The following is a 20606-nucleotide window of genomic DNA, read 5'->3' as shown; positions in this document are numbered from 1 at the left end:
TATGGAGGGGTTTAACATTGGTACGTTTTCAAAAGCTCTTGGAAACTGTTGGTGAAGGTGCTTCTGTTCCCAAAGACTAATGATTCGCTTGATGTTGGGCTACGTTCAATCAATACACAATGTTTTCTTCTTACTATAAGGAAGGTATTTGTTGAAGAATCAAACGCGCAGTTCCTAATCTAACCATTCCTTCCTGCTTAGCACTTGATGTTATTAAGAGATGACGTGTTGCATTTGACAATCAACATCCCGATAGAAGTCACAGTGTTACAGTACTACATCCGCGTGTCCAGGTTTATGTGACCAACTATCTCTAGCAGACGATAGAGCTATGTGTTCTGCCAACACTGTGGCTCAACGTAATTGTCTAACCAGCACCGACACAACTGCAGGACGTATGATGACTTGGCGATGTTTGGGTCCCATGATTAGAGGTGTCTAAGGTAAAGACGTTTCTGGAGAGTGAGGTTCATATTCTCCAAGAAGAAGAGATCAAGAAACTCATAGAGGGAGGTTAGTCTGTCGGAGATGTAAACAAGCAAACAAACAAACAAATGACTGATGGGTGGCATGACAACCGCATGTATACATCACCCGTTTCCCCGGGCAACAAAAAGGGCTACCTCTCCTACAACCCTTCTTTGTAACAAGCATCCCATAGTATGAAAACTGATAGAGGTTCCGTGTGGAAACTTTTATTTTTGAGGATTGTGAATATTAAGCCTTTTTGGGACAATGAAGATTAAAGTTTCGGAAACAAAAAAGGCTATTATTCTTGAACTCAAAATGCTCCAAAGTGCAGCTAATAACATTCATACCCGTACAATAGAATTTTATAATATGATATATACAACACATATTTTAACTAATCAGATCCTAAACCCTGAAAACAAAGCAGCAAACCCAATCCAAAGACTAAAGATGAATGGTATTATCTGCATTGTGTCTTGGCTGTGAAGGTACCTCCTGCATGGGTCAGTCATCTACATGATTCTGGGCTAATTGCACTGTATTACGGCAGATTCACCCCTTCTCTTGGTAGCTAAGAGCAGAAGTGTCCATTAAAACCCTGTTATTGAGATATAGTAACAGGTAGATATATCTTTCAGAGCATTATTTTACTTCTGAAGCAAGATGGACCTAAAATTGTAATCAATAAAATTTGATGCAAGGGTGTATCTGCCAAAAAAACATTTGCAAGTCTCAGTAAGGGAATTGTTTGCCTGTTCTACCCAGTTTTTTTTTTATGTAACGTTGTAATTTTGTCTGCAATATTCTTTGACTGAAATTGTCATCTATTGATGCCTAATTATTCACGAGCCCATTTCTAATGGGTAAAACAACCATTCTAGAAGAGACATTTTTTACGGCGTTAGTAATTTTACCAGTATGACACATTTATAACATCATTTAGGATGTGTCCCAAATGGCAGCAGATTCCCTATAAAGTTTGGACCAGCAAATTCTACTTTTATATAACGAATAGGGTGCCATTTGAGACGCCATGTTAGTAATGGTACACAGACATCCCTCAAACAAAGGTCTATGTATTTATATTTTATTGAACCTTTATTTAACTAGGCATGGATGTTGGAGTAGTGTCTGGATGTTGCAGTAGTGTATGGAGGTTTTCCAATACATGGGGCGGCAGGGTAGCCTAGTGGTAACAACAAATTATTATTTTCAATGATGGCCTACCAGGAAAACTGCCTTGTTCAGGGGCAGAACGACTAATTCTTACCTTTGTCAGCTCGGGGATTTTATCTTGCAACCTTTCGGTTACTAGTCCAACGCTCTAACCACTAGGCTACCCTGCCACCCCATGTATTGGAAAACCTCCATACACTACTCCAACATCCATACACTACTCCAACATCAATACACTACTCCAACATCCACACACTACTGCAACATCCACACACTACTCCAACATCCATACACTACTCCAACCACCATACACTACTCCAACCACCATACACTACTCCATACACTAATCCAACCACCATACACTACTCCATACACTACTCCAACCACCATACACTACTCCAACCACCATACACTACTCCGACCTCCATTCACTACTCCAACCTCCATACAGTACTCCGACCTCCATTCACTACTCCAACCACCATACACTACTCCAACCTCCATACACTACTCCAACCACCATACACTACTCCATACACTACTCCAACCACCATACACTACTCCATACACTACTCCAACCACCATACACTACTCCATACACTAATCCGACCACCATACACTACTCCAACCACCATACACTACTCCGACCTCCATTCACTACTCCAACCTCCATACACTACTCCATACACTACTCCAACATGCATTCACTACTCCGACCTCCATACACTTCTCCATTCACTACTCCAACATGCATTCACTACTCCAACCTCCATACACTACTCCAACATGCATTCACTACTCCAACCTCCATACACTACTCCAACATGCATTCACCACTCCAACCTCCATACACTACTCCAACATCCATACACTACTCCATACACTACTCCAACCACCATACACTACTCCAACCTCCATACACTACTCCAACCTCCATACACTACTCCAACCTCCATATACTACTCCATACACTACTCCAACCACCATACACTACTCCAACCTCCATTCACTACTCCAACCTCCATACACTACTCCAACCTGCATTCACTACTCCAACCTCCATATACTACTCCATACACTACTCCAACCACCATACACTACTCCAACCTCCATTCACTACTCCAACCTCCATTCACTACTCCAACCTCCATATACTACTCCATACACTACTCCAACCTCCATACACTACTCCAACCTCCATACACTACTCCAACCTCCGTACACTACTCCAACCTCCATACACTACTCCAACCTCCATACACTACTCCAACCTCCATACACTACTCCAACCTCCATACACTATTCCAACCTCCATACACTACTCCAACCTCCATACACTACTCCAACCTCCATACACTACTCCAACCTCCGTACACTACTCCAACCTCCATACACTACTCCAACCTCCGTACACTACTCCAACCTCCATACACTACTCCAACCTCCATACACTACTCCAACCTCCATAAACAACTCCAACCTCCATACACTACTCCAACATCAATACAATTCTCCAACCTCCATATACTACTCCAACCTCCATACACTACTCCATACACTACTCCAACCTCCATTCACTACTCCAACCTCCATACACTACTCCAACCTCCATTCACTACTCCAACATCCATACACTACTCCAACCTCCATACACTACTCCATACACTACTCCAACATCCAGACACTACTCCAACCTCCATACACTACTCCAACCTCCATTCACTACTCCAACATCCATACACTACTCCAACCTCCATACACTACTCCAACATCCATTCACTACTCCGACCTCCATACACTACTCCAACATCAATACAATTCTCCAACCTCCATATACTACTCCAACCTCCATACACTACTCCATACACTACTCCAACATCCATACACTACTCCAACCTCCATTCACTACTCCAACATCCATACACTACTCCAACCTCCATACACTACTCCAACCTCCATTCACTACTCCAACATCCATACACTACTCCAACCTCCATACACTACTCCAACATCCATTCACTACTCCAACCTCCATACACTACTCCATACACTACTCCAACATCCAGACACTACTCCAACCTCCATACACTACTCCAACCTCCATACACTACTCCAACATCCATATACTACTCTCTGTCTGTCTGTCTGTCTGTCTGTCTGTCTGTCTGTCTGTCTGTCTGTCTGTCTGTCTGTCTGTCTGTCTGTCTGTCTGTCTGTCTGTCTGTCAGTCAGATGGGTAGTGGTGCCTGGTGTAAATTCTGTAACGGTGGGGGTGTGTTTGTATGTGCGTGCGGTGATGGACTAGGAGGCATAGCCAGGTGTGTGTGTTAGCGGTGGTGGACTAGGAGACATAGCCAGGTGTGTGTGTTGGCTGTGGTGAAGTTGGAGGCATAGCCAGGTGTGTTAGCGGTGGTGGACTAAGAGGCATGGCCAGGTGTGTGTGTTAGCGGTGGTGGACTAGGAGACATAGCCAGGTGTGTGTGCTAGCGATGGTGGACTAAGAGGCATAGCCAGGTGTGTGTGTTAGCGATGGTGGACTAGGAGACATAGCCAGGTGTGTGTGTTAGCGATGGTGGACTAGGAGGCATAGCCAGGTGTGTGTGTTAGCGGTGGTGGACTAGGAGGCATAGCCTGGTGTGTGTGTTAGTGATGGTGGACTAGGAGGCATAGCCTGGTGTGTGTGTTAGCGGTGGTGGACTAGGAGGCATAGCCAGGTGTGTGTGTTAGCGATGGTGGACTAGGAGGCATAGCCAGGTGTGTGTGTTAGCGATGGTGGACTAAGAGGCATAGCCAGGTGTGTGTGTTAGCGATGGTGGACTAGGAGGCATAGCCTGGTGTGTGTGTTAGCGATGGTGGACTAGGAGGCATAGCCAGGTGTGTGTGTTAGCGGTGGTGGACTAGGAGGCATAGCCAGGTGTGTGTGTTAGCGATGGTGGACTAGGAGGCATAGCCAGGTGTGTGTGTTAGCGATGGTGGACTAGGAGGCATAGCCAGGTGTGTGTGTTAGCGGTGGTGGACTAGGAGGCATAGCCAGGTGTGTGTGTACTGTATCTGTCTGTCTGTCAGTACATGTTGTTTAGTCATTACATGACTTCAACACCCCGTCCACCCCTCTCCACTGTTGCTCTTAAGGTTCAACCGGATACACAACGGTCACCAAGTTCATCGAGCCTCAGATCATTGAGGGTAGGGCCACCTTAAATATCTCATCTCTATCTCATTTCTATCCTCTCCTCTTATTAATGCTTAGGAGTTCCTTGCTCGGTCAGGAGACAACAACATAGCCGCTAACCCTTCAGTGTTTGCAGATATGAAGAAAGTCAGATACAGGTGTAACCAAAATGGCGGAAGGTTCCATGTTGGATTGTGAAGTGGAGTCATCACCATTTTGCTAACCAAACCTGACTTCTTCAGATCTGCAAAGACTAAAGGGACAGTAGGAGTAGAGGACCAGGACTAGGGGACCAGGACTAGGGGTCTGTATTCTACAGTAGGGTAGAGGACCAGGACTAGGGGTCTGTATTCTATGGTAGGATAGAGGACCAGGACTAGGGGTCTGTATTCTACAGTAGGGTAGAGGACCAGGACTAGGGGTCTGTATTCTACAGTAGGATAGAGGACCAGGACTAGGGGTCTGTATTCTACAGTAGGATAGAGGACCAGGACTAGGGGTCTGTATTCTACAGTAGGGTAGAGGACCAGGACTAGGGGTCTGTATTCTACAGTAGGGTAGAGGACCAGGACTAGGGGTCTGTATTCTACAGTAGGATAGAGGACCAGGACTAGGGGTCTGTATTCTACAGTAGGGTAGAGGACCAGGACTAGGGGTCTGTATTCTACAGTAGGGTAGAGGACCAGGACTAGGGGTCTGTATTCTACAGTAGGATAGAGGACCAGGACTAGGGGTCTGTATTCTACAGTAGGGTAGAGGACCAGGACTAGGGGTCTGTATTCTACAGTAGGGTAGAGGACCAGGACTAGGGGTCTGTATTCTACAGTAGGGTAGAGGACCAGGACTAGGGGTCTGTATTCTACAGTAGGATAGAGGACCAGGACTAGGGGTCTGTATTCTACAGTAGGATAGAGGACCAGGACTAGGGGTCTGTATTCTACAGTAGGATAGAGGACCAGGACTAGGGGTCTGTATTCTACAGTAGGGTAGAGGACCAGGACTAGGGGTCTGTATTCTACAGTAGGGTAGAGGACCAGGACTAGGGGTCTGTATTCTACAGTAGGATAGAGGACCAGGACTAGGGGTCTGTATTCTACAGTAGGGTAGAGGACCAGGACTAGGGGTCTGTATTCTACAGTAGGGTAGAGGACCAGGACTAGGGGTCTGTATTCTACAGTAGGATAGGGGACCAGGACTAGGGGACCAGGACTAGGGGTCTGTATTCTACAGTAGGATAGAGGACCAGGACTAGGGGTCTGTATTCTACAGTAGGATAGAGGACCAGGACTAGGGGTCTGTATTCTACAGTAGGATAGAGGACCAGGACTAGGGGTCTGTATTCTACAGTAGGGTAGAGGACCAGGACTAGGGGTCTGTTTCTGTACTGGAACCTTTATCCTACAATATGAAACTGTATCTGTGGATCCACGCGTCCTCCATTTTGAGTCTAACAGCTCCAGTTTCCTTCCGCAGGCCCAGATTTCGCTAAGATCACCACCATCCACGGCAACCCGGAAATGATTGACCAAGAGTCAGAGAGGATCACCAAACTAATCCAAGGTCAGAACCTAACTTGAGATAAAGAAAGTTTTCTGGCATAAGGGAAGTTCTAATCAATCACCAGAGCATTGTTTAATCTCTGTTAACCATCTCTGTTAAACATCTCTGTTAACCATCTCTGTTAAACCTAAACACACAACGCAATAACACAATTAGCTATGCAAGATGTCTTCCCTGCAAAGCTTTGCACATTTTGGGCTTGACACTTTTGGGTATTCTGCAGCGCAAATACACAGGACAGCCATTTTACATTGCTACTGGAGTTCTTGCATTGTGTGCTTGCATAAGATATAGATTAGGATTTAGGCGACATGATTTCAGCTTGAGTAATGAAAGGTTATGTCTCTCTCTACAGATGGAGGAAGTAGTGGACACTTTCAGTAATTTATTGTTATCTCTCTCTCTACAGATGGAGGAAGTGGGGGAGAGTTTGAGTAATGGATTGTTATCTCTCTCGCTACAGATGGAGGCAGTAGGGGACAGTTTGAGTAATTTATTATTATCTCTCTTTCTGCAGATGTAGGCAGTATGGGAGAGTTTGAGTAATGGAATGTTATCTCTCTCTCTCTCTACAGATGGAGGCAGTAGGGGACAGTTTGACTAATGGAATGTTATCTCTCTCTACAGAAGGAGGAAGCAGGGGACAGTTTGACTAATGGAGTGTTATCTCTCTCTCTCTCTCTCTCTCTCTCTCTCTCTCTCTCTCTCTCTCTCTACAGATGGAGGCAGTAAGGGCGCCCCAGCCAAAAGATCTCCAGGTAAATAAAGAGATAACAACACACTCTCTCTCTCACAACACACACAGAGGTGGAAAAAGTACTCAATTGTCATACTTGAGTAAAAGTAAAGATACCTTTATATAAAATGTCTAAAGTAAAAGTGAAAGTAACTCAGTAAAATTTTACTTGAGTATTAGTCTAAAAGTATCAGATTTTAAGTGTACTTAAGTACAGTGGTGGAAAAAGTAATCAATTGTCATACTTGAGTAAAAGTATATGCTTTTCCTGATATTTAGCAAACCAGACGGCACTATTTATTTGTATAACTTTTTTTTGACAGCCAGGGGAACACTCCTACACTCAGACATCATTTACAGACAGCCAGGGGCACACTCCACTCCAACACTCAGACATCATTTACAGATAGCCAGGGTAACACTCCAACACTCAGACATCATTTACAGACAGCCAGGGGAACACTCCAACACTCAGACATCATTTACAGACAGCCAGGGGTACACTCCAACACTCAGAGATCATTTACAGATAGCCAGGGGAACACTCCAACACTCAGACATCATTTACAGATAGCCAGGGAAACACTCCAACACTCAGACATCATCTACAGATAGCCAGGGAAACACTCCAACACTCCAACGCTCAGACATCATTTACAGACAGCCAGGGGTACACTCCAACACTCAGACATCATTTACAGATAGCCAGGGGCACACTCCAACACTCAGACATCATTTACAGACAGCCAGGGGAACACTCCAACACTCAGACATCATTTACAGATAGCCAGGGGAACACTCCAACACTCAGACATCATTTACAGATAGCCAGGGGAACACTCCAACATTCAGACATCATTTACCGACAGCCAGGGGAACACTCCAACACTCAGACATCATTTACAGATAGCCAGGGGAACACTCCAACACTCAGACATCATTTACAGATAGCCAGGGAAACACTCCAACACTCAGACATCATTTACAGACAGACATCATTTACAGACAGCCAGGGGAACACTCCAACACTCAGACATCATTTACAGACAGACATAATTTACAGACAGCCAGGGGAACACTCCAACACTCAGACATCATTTACAGACAGACATCATTTACAGACAGCCAGGGGAACACTCCAACACTCAGACATAATTTACAGACAGACATCATTTACAGATAGCCAGGGGAACACTCCAACACTCAGACATAATTTACAGACAGACATAATTTACAGACAGCCAGGGGTCCACTCCAACACTCAGACATAATTTACAGACAGCCAGGGGTACACTCCAACACTCAGACATCATTTACAGATAGCCAGGGGTACACTCCAACACTCAGACATCATTTACAGATAGCCAGGGGTACACTCCAACACTCAGACATCATTTACAGGCAGCCAGGGGAACACTCCAACACTCAGACATCATTTACAGATAGCCAGGGGAACACTCCAACACTCAGACATCATTTACAGGCAGCCAGGGGACACTCCAACACTCAGAATTTTATTTAGGAATGTAGTGAAGTAAAAAATAAAGTACAGATATCCTAAATAACTACTTAAGTAGTACTTTAAAGTATTTTTACTTAAGTACTTTACACCACTGCACACACACACACTAATCAACACATCAGTGAAATGTCGGCACATTAATCAACACGTTCGTCAACGACTTAGCACTGATAACATCTCTGTTATACTCACGTAATGTATATACCTCTGTTAAACATCTCTGTTAAACATCTCTGTTATACTCACGTAATGTATATCTCGCTGTTAAAAATCTCTGTTAAACTTCCTCTGTTAACCATCTTTGTTATACTCACATAATGTATATCTCGCCGTTAAACATCTCTGTTTACCACCTCTGTTTACCATCTCTGTTAAGCCTAAACACACAACGCAATAACACAATTAGCTATGCAAGATGTCTTCCCTGCAAAGCGTTGAACATTTTGGGCTTCGCACTTTTGGGTATTCTGCAGCGCAAATACACAGGACAGTTTGAGTAATTTATTGTTATCTCTCTCTCTACAGATGGAGGAAGTAGGGGACAGTTTGAGTAATGGAATGTTATCTCTCTCTACAGATGGAAGAAGTAGGGAACAGTTTGAGTAATGGAATATTATCTCTCTCTACAGATGGAGGCAGTAGGGGACAGTTTGAGTAATGGAATGTTATCTCTCTCTACAGATGGAGGCAGTAAGGGACAGTTTGACTAATGGACTGTTATCTCTCTCTCTCTCTCTCTCTCTCTCTACAGATGGAGGCAGTAAGGGACAGTTTGAGTAATGGAATGTTATCTCTCTCTCTCTCTCTCTCTCTCTCTCTCTCTCTACAGATGGAGGCAGTAAGGGACAGTTTGAGTTATGGAGTGTTATCTCTCTCTACAGATGGAGGCAGTAGGGGACAGTTTAAGTAATGGAATGTTATCTCTCTCTACAGATGGAGGAAGTAGGGGACAGTTTGAGTAATGGAATGTTATCTCTCTCTCTACAGATGGAGGCAGTAAGGGCAGTTTGAGTAATGGAATGTTATCTCTCTCTCTACAGATGAAGGCAGTAGGGGACAGTTTGACTAATGTAATGTTATCTCTCTCTCTACAGATGGAGGCAGTAAGGGACAGTTTGAGTAATGGAATGTTATCTCTCTCTCTCTACAGATGGAGGCAATAAGGGCCAGTTTGAGTAATGGAGTGTTAACTCTCTCTCTCTCTCTCTCTCTCTCTCTACAGGTGGAGGCAGTAAGGGTGCCCCAGCCAAAAGATCTCCAGGTAAATAAAGAGATAAAAACACACTCTCTCTCTCTCTCTCTACAGATGGAGGCAGTAAGGGACAGTTTGACTAATGGAATGTTATCTCTCTCTCTCTACAGATGGAGGCAGTAAGGGACAGTTTGAGTAATGGAATGTTATCTCTCTCTTTCTCTCTACAGATGGAGGCAGTAAGGGACAGTTTGAGTAATGGAATGTTATCTCACTCTCTACAGATGGAGGCAGTAAGGGACAGTTTGAGTAATGGAATGTTATCTCTCTCTCTACAGATGGAGGCAGTAAGGGACAGTTTGAATAATGGAATGTTATCTCTCTCTCTACAGATGGAGGCAGTAAGGGACAGTTTGACTAATGGAATGTTATCTCTCTCTCTACAGATGGAGGCAGTAAGGGACAGTTTGAGTAATGGACTGTTATCTCTCTCTCTCTCTCTTAACAGATGGAGGCAGTAAGGGACAGTTTGAGTAATGGAATGTTATCTCTCTCTACAGATGGAGGCAGTAGGGGACAGTTTGAGTAATTTAATGTTATCTCTCTCTCTCTCTCTCTACAGATGGAGGCAGTAAGGGACAGTTTGAGTAATGGAATGTTATCTCTCTCTCTCTACAGATGGAGGCAGTAAGGGACAGTTTGAGTAATGGAATGTTATCTCTCTCTCAACAGATGGAGGCAGTAAGGGACAGTTTGAGTAATGGAATGTTATCTCTCTCTCAACAGATGGAGGCAGTAAAGGACAGTTTGAGTAATGGAATGTTATCTCTCTCTACAGATGGAGGCAGTAGGGGACAGTTTGAGTAATGGAATGTTATCTCTCTCTACAGATGGAGGCAGTAGGGGACAGTTTGAGTAATGGAATGTTATCTCTCTCTCTCTCTCTCTACAGATGGAGGCAGTAAGGGACAGTTTGAGTAATGGAATGTTATCTCTCTCTCTACAGATGGAGGCAGTAAGGGACAGTTTGAATAATGGAATGTTATCTCTCTCTCTACAGATGGAGGCAGTAAGGGTGCCCCAGCCAAAAGATCTCCAGGTAAATAAATAGATGACAACACACTCTCTCTCACAGCACACACAGAGGTGGAAAAAGTACTCAATTGTCATACCTGAGCAAAAGAAAAGATATCTTAATATAAAATGATTTGAGTAAAAGTGAAAGTAACCCAGTAAAATTCTACTTGAGTTAAAGTCTATACCTCGATCATCTTGGTTCTCTACCTCTCTGCCACTTTGCTGTTTCTCTTTTCATCACGTAATGTATATACCTCTGTTAAACATCTCTGTTAACCATCTCTGTTAACCATCTCTGTTACACATCCCTGTTATAGTCACGTAATGTATATACCTCGATCATCTTGGTTCTCTACCTCTCTGCCACTTTGCTGTTTCTCTTTTCATCACGTAATGTATATACCTCTGTTAAACATCTCTGTTAACCATCTCTGTTAACCATCTCTGTTACACATCCCTGTTATAGTCACGTAATGTATATACCTCTGTTAAACATCTCTGTTAACCATCTCTGTTAACCATCTCTGTTACACATCCCTGTTATAGTCACGTAATGTATATACCTCGATCATCTTGGTTCTCTACCTCTCTGCCACTTTGCTGTTTCTCTTTTCATCACGTAATGTATATACCTCTGTTAAACATCTCTGTTAACCATCTCTGTTAACCATCTCTGTTACACATCCCTGTTATAGTCACGTAATGTATATACCTCGATCATCTTGGTTCTCTACCTCTCTGCCACTTTGCTGTTTCTCTTTTCATCACGTAATGTATATACCTCTGTTAAACATCTCTGTTGACCATCTCTGTTAACCATCTCTGTTACACATCCCTGTTATAGTCACGTAATGTATATACCTCTGTTAAACATCTCTGTTAACCATCTCTGTTAACCATCTCTGTTACACATCCCTGTTATAGTCACGTAATGTATATACCTCGATCATCTTGGTTCTCTACCTCTCTGTCTCTTCATTCTCGTCTTTCTATTACTGTTTCTATTTTCATCACGTTTGTTTTTCTGTCGCAACCTTATCCTTTCTTTCTTTCTCTCTCTTCTTCCTGTTTCTATCATTTTCTTCTTCACTCCTTTTTACTCTCGTTCTTCTCATTGTTCCCTATGTCTCTCCATCTCCTTTTCTAAAGCTGGTGTTAGGAGGAGGAAGGCAAGGCTGGTGAGACGCCACAACAACCAAAACTTACGTCCGGCCCAGACCCGTCCAAACCAGCTAAGACCAGTCCAGACCCGTCCAAACCAGCTAAGACCAGTCCAGACCAGTCCAAGCCAGTAAAGACCAGTCCAGACCCGTCCAAACCAGCTAAGACCAGTCCAGACCAGTTCAAGCCAGTAAAGACCAGTCCAGACCAGTCCAAGCCACACCAGCCCTGCAGGAATCCCCTTCCAGATCATTATAGAGGCACAGCAAGGAACACACCAAGGTACACAACAACACTTTCTATGTTCCCTTGATGGGAAAAGAGAAAGTATGAAAATAAGTCATGTCGGTTGAAAAGATGTTGATAATATGTATTTTCAACCAATTTTGTTCACTGGGCAGAGATGAATAATGAACTCAACTTACAGTAGAGTGAAACAACTTGACCAATGGTTTCAGACATGCTGTGTTTTAACAATGTTAAGATTATCAATTACCCTACATGCTGTGTTTTAACAATGCTAAGATTATCAATTACCCTACATGCTGTGTCCTAACAATGTTAAGATTATCAATTACCCTACATGATGTGTTTTAACAATGTTAAGATTATCAATTACCCTACATGATGTGTTTTAACAATGTTAAGATTATCAATTACCCTACATGATGTGTTTTAACAATGTTAAGATTGTCAATTACCCTACATGATGTGTTTTAACAATGTTAAGATAATCAATTACCCTACCTTATATGTTTTAACAATGTTAAGATTATCAATTACCCTACATGATGTGTTTTAACAATGTTAAGATTATCAATTACCCTACATGTAAGTAATATATCTATGCAAGGAAATTAACTTTTAAGAACTTTATGAACTTTTACTGTGGTGCAGATGAGGTAGGTTTGAAATAATATTTCTACCACGGAAAGGTGATGATATTTGTTTGTTTTTTGTTCAGTTTAGTTTAAACGATGGCTTGATCTGGAAGACATTTTGTATGTTTTATAATGGTGCTGGCATTCTGTATTACGGATTAATCTCGACCAATAGGAATGAAGCATTATGTATTATGGATGCATCTCAACCAATAGGAACTAAGCATACTATTACAAATGCATCTCAACCAATAGGAATTGAGCATACTATTACAAATGCATCTCAACCAATAGGAACTAAGCATACTAATGCTGTACATTATCTAAACTTAACAACCAACCAAAAGTTATTTTAATTGTATTTTTTCTTCATAAAAAAAGAATCCTGTTCCGATAGTTTAATTCCGTATCTGAATGGACTATTTTCTGATTTCCTGTTTTTATTGGTTTGTGTTGATATTTTAACAAGGCTTTCTGCTGTTAGAAATGTTGATGTTTCGTTGTACCATTATGCCTATGCAATCTATGCACCTTTTTACCTCTGTGTTGTTTTGAAAATAAATGTTCAATAAAAAGTTACAGTTGAATGTGAAGATCTTCTTGGTTTTTATCATACCGGTACGTTTGGTCGTATAAGACCATTTCTGGAAGTCCTGGTTGGAAGAATTTGGATTCCTTGACTATTTCCTCACGATTCAAGAAATCTTCCAACCGGGATTTCTGGAAAAATTGGGAATTTTGGGAAATCTAAAGACAAGGCTCTACTGTCAGCTCTGTGACTCCATTTGAATCATCTGACTAAGGGACAAGAGGGGACAGGGGCTAGTCCCAGTGTTTACCATGAGTGTTATCTTAGCAAACGTCAGAGAAAAAAACTTTAAAAGGCAGGGTGTCGACAGTGCGGTGCGCTTGTTGACATTGTGCAATAGATTGAATCCTGCCTTTAGTTCTCCTTTCCCACAACTCACCGCTCATAAATGGATAGGCTTCACATGCTCTTGGATCCCTGTGACATCACTCTGCTCGGGACCTTGCGACATCAGTCTCCTCGGAATCAAAACTTCAGACACCGACAACATGACGTGACAAATATCAGCAGATCATCAAAGCATTATGAAAACCACTGGCAAATGCTTTGTGCCTGTCTCATCACTGACAGATGCTTTGTGTCTGTGTCATCACTGACAAATTCATCGTGTCTGTGTCCTCACTGGCAGAGACTTTGTGTCTGTGTCATCACTGGCAGATGCTTTGTGTCTGTGTCATCACTGGCAGATGCTTTGTGTCTGTGTCATCACTGACAAATGCTTTGTGTCTGTCATCACTGACAAATGCTTTGTGTCTGTCATCACTGGCAGATGCTTTGTGTCTGTCTCATCACTGACAGATGCTTTGTGTCTGTCATCACTGGCAGAGGCTTTGTATCTGTGTCATCACTGGCAGAGGCTTTGTATCTGTGTCATCACTGGCAGAGGCTTTGTGTCTGTGTCATCACTGGCAGAGGCTTTGTATCTGTGTCATCACTGGCAGATACTTTGTGTCTGTGTCATCAGCTGTTTTTATTGTTGTTGCTTTGTGTGTTTTTGTTTACGTGTTTCAATGTGTTTATTATTATTTTTTTTTATTCAGATGTAGGATCTTAATTTAAGCCAGTTTGCTACAGCAGGAAAATAATCCTGCAGAAACAGAAAATGTGAATTATTATGTGGATTATAATTAATAGCCGTTTTTGTAGTGGTTTCGTAAGGGAAAATCAAGTCTGAAATTACAAACTTCAGAAGCCTTTTTAAACTACAATTACTCTACAAGTTTTACATATGCTGCATTGCAGCAAAGTTATCGTGCAACAGGGCGATCAAATTAAGATCGTACATCTGTAGTGTAATGTTTTACCAAAATGTATTTTGTTTAGTTACTAATGCATGGTGTATTTAAATTCACAAGATGCGTGGTGTACAGTCGAAGCCATGCTGCAGCACATCTGTTACCTGGGCTGTGTGTGTGTGTGTCCGCGTGCGAGAAAGACAGTGAACGTGAGCGTATGTGTTGGTGTGCTGCCCAGGCAGTGTGGAAAATACATTGACAGAACATGAGATCAAGCGCAGGTGATTATGACAGAAATGAATTTAGCTTGGATGTTGCCTTGGTGCTCCGAGTGTGTTTAACCTATCTGAGGAGAGAGAGTAGGGGAAAGAAAATAAAAATGAATACAGATTTTCTTTGATGATTGACATCCCATGCAAATCTCCACATCTAAAGTGTCCTGTTAAGGGGTTTGATAAACCTCGCTTGCTGGACCATACTAACGCCTGTGTTGGGTGGGTGGTATTCATGGACAGCTGTTACCATACTAACGCCTGTGTTGGGTGGGTGGTATTCATGGACAGCTGTTACCATACTAACGCCTGTGTTGGGTGGGTGGTATTTTATTTATTTTATTTTATTTTTATTTCACCTTTATTTAACCAGGTAGGCAAGTTGAGAACAAGTTCTGATTTACAGTTGCGACCTGGCCAAGATAAAGCAAAGCAGTTCGACACATACAAAAACACAGAGTTACACATGGAGTAAAACAACATACAATCAATGATGCAGTAGAAAAAAATAAGACTATATACAATGTGAGCAAATTATGTGAGATAATGGAGGTGAAGGCAAAAAAAAATGCCATGGTGGCAAAGTAAATAAAGTATGGCAAGAAAAACACTGGAATGGTAGATTTGTAGTTTGAAGAAAGTTAAAAGTTAAAATATAAATAATATGATGCAAAGGAGCAAAATAAATAAAATAAATAAATACAGTAGGGGAAGAGGTAGTTGTTTCGGTTAAATTATAGATGGGCTATGTACAGGTGCAGTGATCTGTGAGCTGCTCTGACAGCTGGTGCTTAAAGCTAGTGAGGGAGATAAGTGTTTCCAGTTTCAGAGATTTTTGTAATTCGTTCCAATCATTGGCAGCAGAGAACTGGAAGGAGAGGCGGCCAAAGGAGGAATTGGCTTTGGGGGTGACCAGAGAGATATACCTGCTGGAGCGCGTGCTACAGGTGGGTGCTGCTATGGTGACCAGTGAGCGGAGATAAGGGGGGACTTTACCTAGCAGGGTCTTGTAGATGACCTGGAGCCAATGTGTTTGGCGACGATTATGAAGTGAAGGATTCACGGATGGCTGTTACCACACTAACGCCTGTGTTGGGTGGGTGGTATTCATGGACAGCTGTTACCACACTAACGCCTGTGTTGGGTGGGTGGTATTCACGGATGGCTGTAACCACACTAACGCCTGTGCTGCGTGGGTGGTATTCACGGATGGCTGTTACCACACTAACGCCTGTGTTGCGTGGGTGGTATTCATGGATGGCTGTAACCACACTAACGCCTGTGTTGGGTGGGTGGTATTCATGGACAGCTGTTACCACACTAACGCCTGTGTTGGGTGGGTGGTATTCACGGATGGCTGTAACCACACTAACGCCTGTGCTGCGTGGGTGGTATTCACGGATGGCTGTTACCACACTAACGCCTGTGTTGGGTGGGTGGTATTCACGGATGGCTGTTACCATACTAACGCCTGTGTTGGGTGGGTGGTATTCACGGATGGCTGTTACCATACTAACGCCTGTGTTGGGTGGGTGGTATTCACGGACGGCTGTTACAATTCTGTTCACGCATGGCTTGAAAATACAGTCTCATCTGAAAAAATAATTATAATGATTTCTAAACAGACTCTAAAAACAATGTTTTTTGGAATTATTATACAGCACATATTGTTTTTGTTCCCAAAGACAGATGTTGTTATTTCAACAGTTATAAATGTCTTGTGATATCACTTTGGGTAATTTTAATAACACCTTTTCCCTGACAGTAAAATGAAATGGATACAATGGCTGTCAGATACTATTTGCTATAGGGATTTAGTCCTAAGTAGTGTACTATTTAGGAAATAGGGAGCCATTTCAGACATAAGCAGTGTGTCCATGGGAATGGGATTCAACTTTGGAGTGGCTCGTCTGATTCAGAGAGAGAGAGAGAGAGGGCAAACAACCAATGAGCATCGCTATAGGCTGCCAGCAATCATGGGATATCTGTCAGAGCTGATGTCCTCTGGGACGTCATTAAGATGATCATCCACAGACACATGCCTGGCCGAGTCAGCGCATCATTAACAGGGAGGAATAGAAGCTTGTTCACATCTGGGGATGTTGAAGCTCGTAGGATTCCCTGTCCTATAAACACAAGTTATAATCCTGCAAGGCTGGACTTCTCCAACCTACCTACAGACAGTACTCGGAACGAGCAACGACCGGTGTGATAACAAGTAATGTCATTACAGTAGAGATATGAAGCTGATAATCTTTATGAGTTTTTACCCATACTGCAGGCTCTAATGACTTGTCAATTTATTACACATACTGCAGGCTCTAATAACTTGTCAGTTTATTACACATACTGCAGGCTCTAATGACTTGTCAATTTATTACACATACTGCAGGCTCTAATGACTTGTCAGTTTATTACACATACTGCAGGCTCTAATGACTTGTCAATTTATTACACATACTGTAGGCTCTAATGACTTGTCAGTTTATTACACATACTGCAGGCTCTAATGACTTGTCAATTTATTACACATACTGCAGGCTCTAATGACTTGTCAGTTTATTACACATACTGCAGGCTCTAATGACTTGTCAATTTATTACACATACTGTAGGCTCTAATGACTTGTCAATTTATTACACACAGTCTGTTTTCATGGTAGGCTTAGAGGAACAAACTTGCTTGAGAAAAAATGCATAGCTCTTGACGTTTAAAGGTAATTCACGCTTGAGCCAACATCCACAGTGTTTACCGTGAGCGCATTCTAACATCGGGGAACTTTTAAAGTTCCACATGTGTTTGTGTGACTGTAGAATCCTTAAGGATTAAAGGATTGAGAAACTATCCTGTGTATTCACGGCTACGCCCATCCTCTCTAATCAAGGGTTAATTGGTCATTATAAACCGGGTGGTTCGAGCCCAGAATTCTGATTGGCTGACAGCACTTTGTGTTACGTGGTACGTAAGAACAGTCCTTAGCCGTGTTATATTGCCCATACGACACACACCGTTTTCCTTACTTAACCTATGGTTCTTGTAATTAACTAATGTTGTCATCACGGAATCCATCTGGAGCATGATGACGCTCTGCTGTAAGCAAGACTGCATCCCAAATGATACCCTGATCCCTATCTAGTGCCCTCTGGGCCCTGATCAAGAGTAGTGCACTACAGTGTTTTTTGGAAAAGTATTCAGAACACCTTTTTTCCACATTTTGTTAGGTTACGACCTTATTCTAAAATTGATTAAATTGTTACACTTTTTTCGTCATCAATCTACACATAATACCCCATAATGACATCATAATACCCCATAATGACATCACAATACCCCATAATGACATCACAATACCCCATAATGACATCACAATACCCCATAATGACATCACAATACCCCATAATGACATCACAATACCCCATAATGACATCACAATACCCCATAATGACATCACAATACCCCATAATGACATCACAATACCCCATAATGACATCACAATATCCCATAATGACATCACAATACCCCATAATGACATCACAATACCCCATAATGACATCACAATACCCCATAATGACATCACAATACCCCATAATGACATCACAATACCCCATAATGACATCACAATACCCCATAATGACAAAGCGAAAACTGTTTTTTAGAAATGTTTGCTAATTTATTACAAATAAAAAACTGAAATATTACATTTACATAAGTATTCAGACCCCTTACTCAGTACTTTGTTGAAGCACCTTTGGCAGTGATTACAGCCTCGAGTCTTCTTGGGTATGATGCCACAAGCTTGGCACACCTGTATTTGGGGAGTTTTTCCCATTCTTCTCTGCAGATCCTCTCAAGCTCTGTCAGGTTGGATGGGGAGCGTTGCTGCACAGCTATTTTCAGGTCTTTCCAGAGAAGTTCGATCGGGTTCAAGTCCAGGCTCTGACTGGGCCACTCAAGGACATTCAGAGACTTGTCCCGAAGCCACTCCTGCGTTGTCTTGGCTGTGTGCTTAGGGTCGTTGTCCTGATAGAAGGCGAACCTTCACCCAGTCGGAGGTCCTGAGAGGTCTGGAACAATTTTTCATCAAGGATCTCTCTGTACTTTACTCTGTTCATCTTTCCCTCAATCCTGACTAGTCTCCCAGTCCCTGTCACTGAAAAACATCCCCACAGCATGATGCTGCCTCCACCATACTTCACCATGGGGATGGTGCCAGGTTTTCTCCAGGCATGCCTCTTGGCATTCAGGCCAAAGAGTTCAATCTTGGTTTCATCAGACCAAAGAATCGTTTTCTTATGGTCTGAGAGTATTTAGGTACCTTTAGGCAAACTCCAAACGGGCTGTCAAGTGCCTTTTACTGAGGAGTGGCTTCCGTCTGGCCACTCTGCCATAAAAGCCTGATTGTTGGAGTGCTGCAGAGAGTGTGCAAAGCTGTCATCAAGGCAAAGAGTAGCTACTTTGAAGAATCTAAAATATAAAAATTATTTAAAAAATTGTTCAACACATTTTTGGTTACTACATGATTCTATATGTGTTATTTCATAGTTTTGATGTCTTCACTATTAGTCTACAATGTAGAAAATAGTAAAAATAAAGAAAAACCCTTTGACATTAGAGTATTTTATGTAGACTGTTGACAAAAAATTGCAATTAAATCAATTTTAATCCCAATTTGTAACAACAAAAAGAGGAAGAAATCCAAAGGCTAGGAATACTTTTGCAAGGCACTGTAGATTCAGTGATAATGCGTTTTGAACGACTTTCTGAGATGCTGTAGAAAGAAAGATAACAACGATAACGATTGTTTATTGCACATACGGAAACACGCACAGCTGAGTAACAATTTATCACCGTAATGTGAACACCTAAAGTATGAAATCCCACTGGTACACAGTTGTTTTGTAAATTGCTGAGCCAGCCACAACTGCTTTGTAAACAGTATGTTAACATAGTGTGAGAAGATGCCATTGTCAATCAAGGTTAACCTTACATAGCTAATTACAATACCTAATTGGTTAACGAGTAGGAGTGTACTTGTGCAGGTAAGCATGAAACGTATTATAAATACGTTTTTTTTGTAGAGAAAATACAGGAATTCTAATTCAAATACCATTTTAGTATATTTCTAATTTATGAGAAATATACATCTAATGTACTTCAGGTGTAATCAGCGTATATTTGTTTTGCTCTTTATCTAATATACTAAGAATACACAAAAAAGTGTCCCAATTTAGCTAATTTTAAAACATTTTCATTTACTTAAATGCTAAAAAAAAAAATACAAATAAAATTGACATTAAATTAATGAAATGTATTTAAAATAGTTTCAATTTAGAAAATGTTAAATATACTTATCACGGATATACTTAAATATATCAAAATATGTTAATGAAGTATGAATTAAGTATATTTAAATGTGGTTGTTTTTTTTCCGATTGGGATTCCCACCATAGTGCAATACTTTTGTGCACTAGTCAAAAGTAGTGCCCTATACAATATAGTATCATCTGAGACGCAACCAACAAGGGTCCTGTCCTACAAGACACCAGCTCTATTCATCACTCC

The 20606-nt window shown here is 41.9% G+C and overlaps 2 protein-coding genes and 1 long non-coding RNA gene across 13 annotated transcripts in view; 2 read left to right on the top strand and 1 right to left on the bottom strand.

Moving 5' to 3' along the window:
• Window positions 1–13537, top strand: part of postna (periostin, osteoblast specific factor a) — a gene marked incomplete at its 5' end in the record, with an annotated part of 42520 nt that extends 28983 nt beyond the window's left edge. Inside the window, 7 exon segments of one of the 9 annotated variants that reach the window (XM_029770329.1) lie at window positions 433–513; window positions 4780–4833; window positions 6293–6379; window positions 7099–7137; window positions 9860–9898; window positions 10890–10928; window positions 12056–13537. In XM_029770329.1, the coding sequence (XP_029626189.1) occupies window positions 433–513; window positions 4780–4833; window positions 6293–6379; window positions 7099–7137; window positions 9860–9898; window positions 10890–10928; window positions 12056–12201 (485 nt within the window). 9 annotated transcript variants of the gene reach the window in all.
• LOC115204644 (mucin-2-like) lies at window positions 1836–4773 on the top strand. Of its 2 annotated transcripts, XR_003880411.1 has the most exons (3): window positions 1836–3965; window positions 4006–4045; window positions 4082–4100. XR_003880411.1 is itself a non-coding variant. In XM_029770339.1 (2 exons), exon 1 carries the CDS (start codon window positions 2396–2398, stop codon window positions 3950–3952), a length of 1557 nt encoding a protein of 518 aa, XP_029626199.1. In that variant the 5' UTR covers window positions 1836–2395; the 3' UTR covers window positions 3953–3965; window positions 4006–4773. The 2 variants fall into 2 exon arrangements, 1 of the variants encoding a protein (XP_029626199.1); XM_029770339.1 differs by having other exon boundaries at window positions 4006–4773.
• On the bottom strand, window positions 10946–12058 carry LOC115204645 (uncharacterized). Of its 2 annotated transcripts, none has more exons than XR_003880413.1 (3): window positions 11768–12058; window positions 11241–11687; window positions 10946–11091 (listed from the first exon to the last, which is right to left on the bottom strand). It is a non-coding gene; the product is annotated as an uncharacterized LOC115204645 (long non-coding RNA). The 2 variants fall into 2 exon arrangements; XR_003880412.1 differs by having other exon boundaries at window positions 11084–11469; window positions 11539–11687.
• Window positions 13538–20606: the final 7069 nt, after the last annotated feature.

This window comes from Salmo trutta, chromosome 12 (genome assembly GCF_901001165.1).
Source record: "Salmo trutta chromosome 12, fSalTru1.1, whole genome shotgun sequence".
In the NCBI taxonomy this organism is placed as follows: Eukaryota; Metazoa; Chordata; class Actinopteri; order Salmoniformes; family Salmonidae; genus Salmo; species Salmo trutta.
Note: the sequence above shows the minus strand (reverse complement) of the source record. Positions and strands in the feature narration are given on the sequence as shown.

What these genes read in the sequence shown, in the direction of transcription:
- LOC115204644 (XM_029770339.1), top strand. Translation starts at nt 2,396, where the DNA reads ATGCATTCACTACTCCAACCTCCATACACTACTCCAACATGCATTCAC.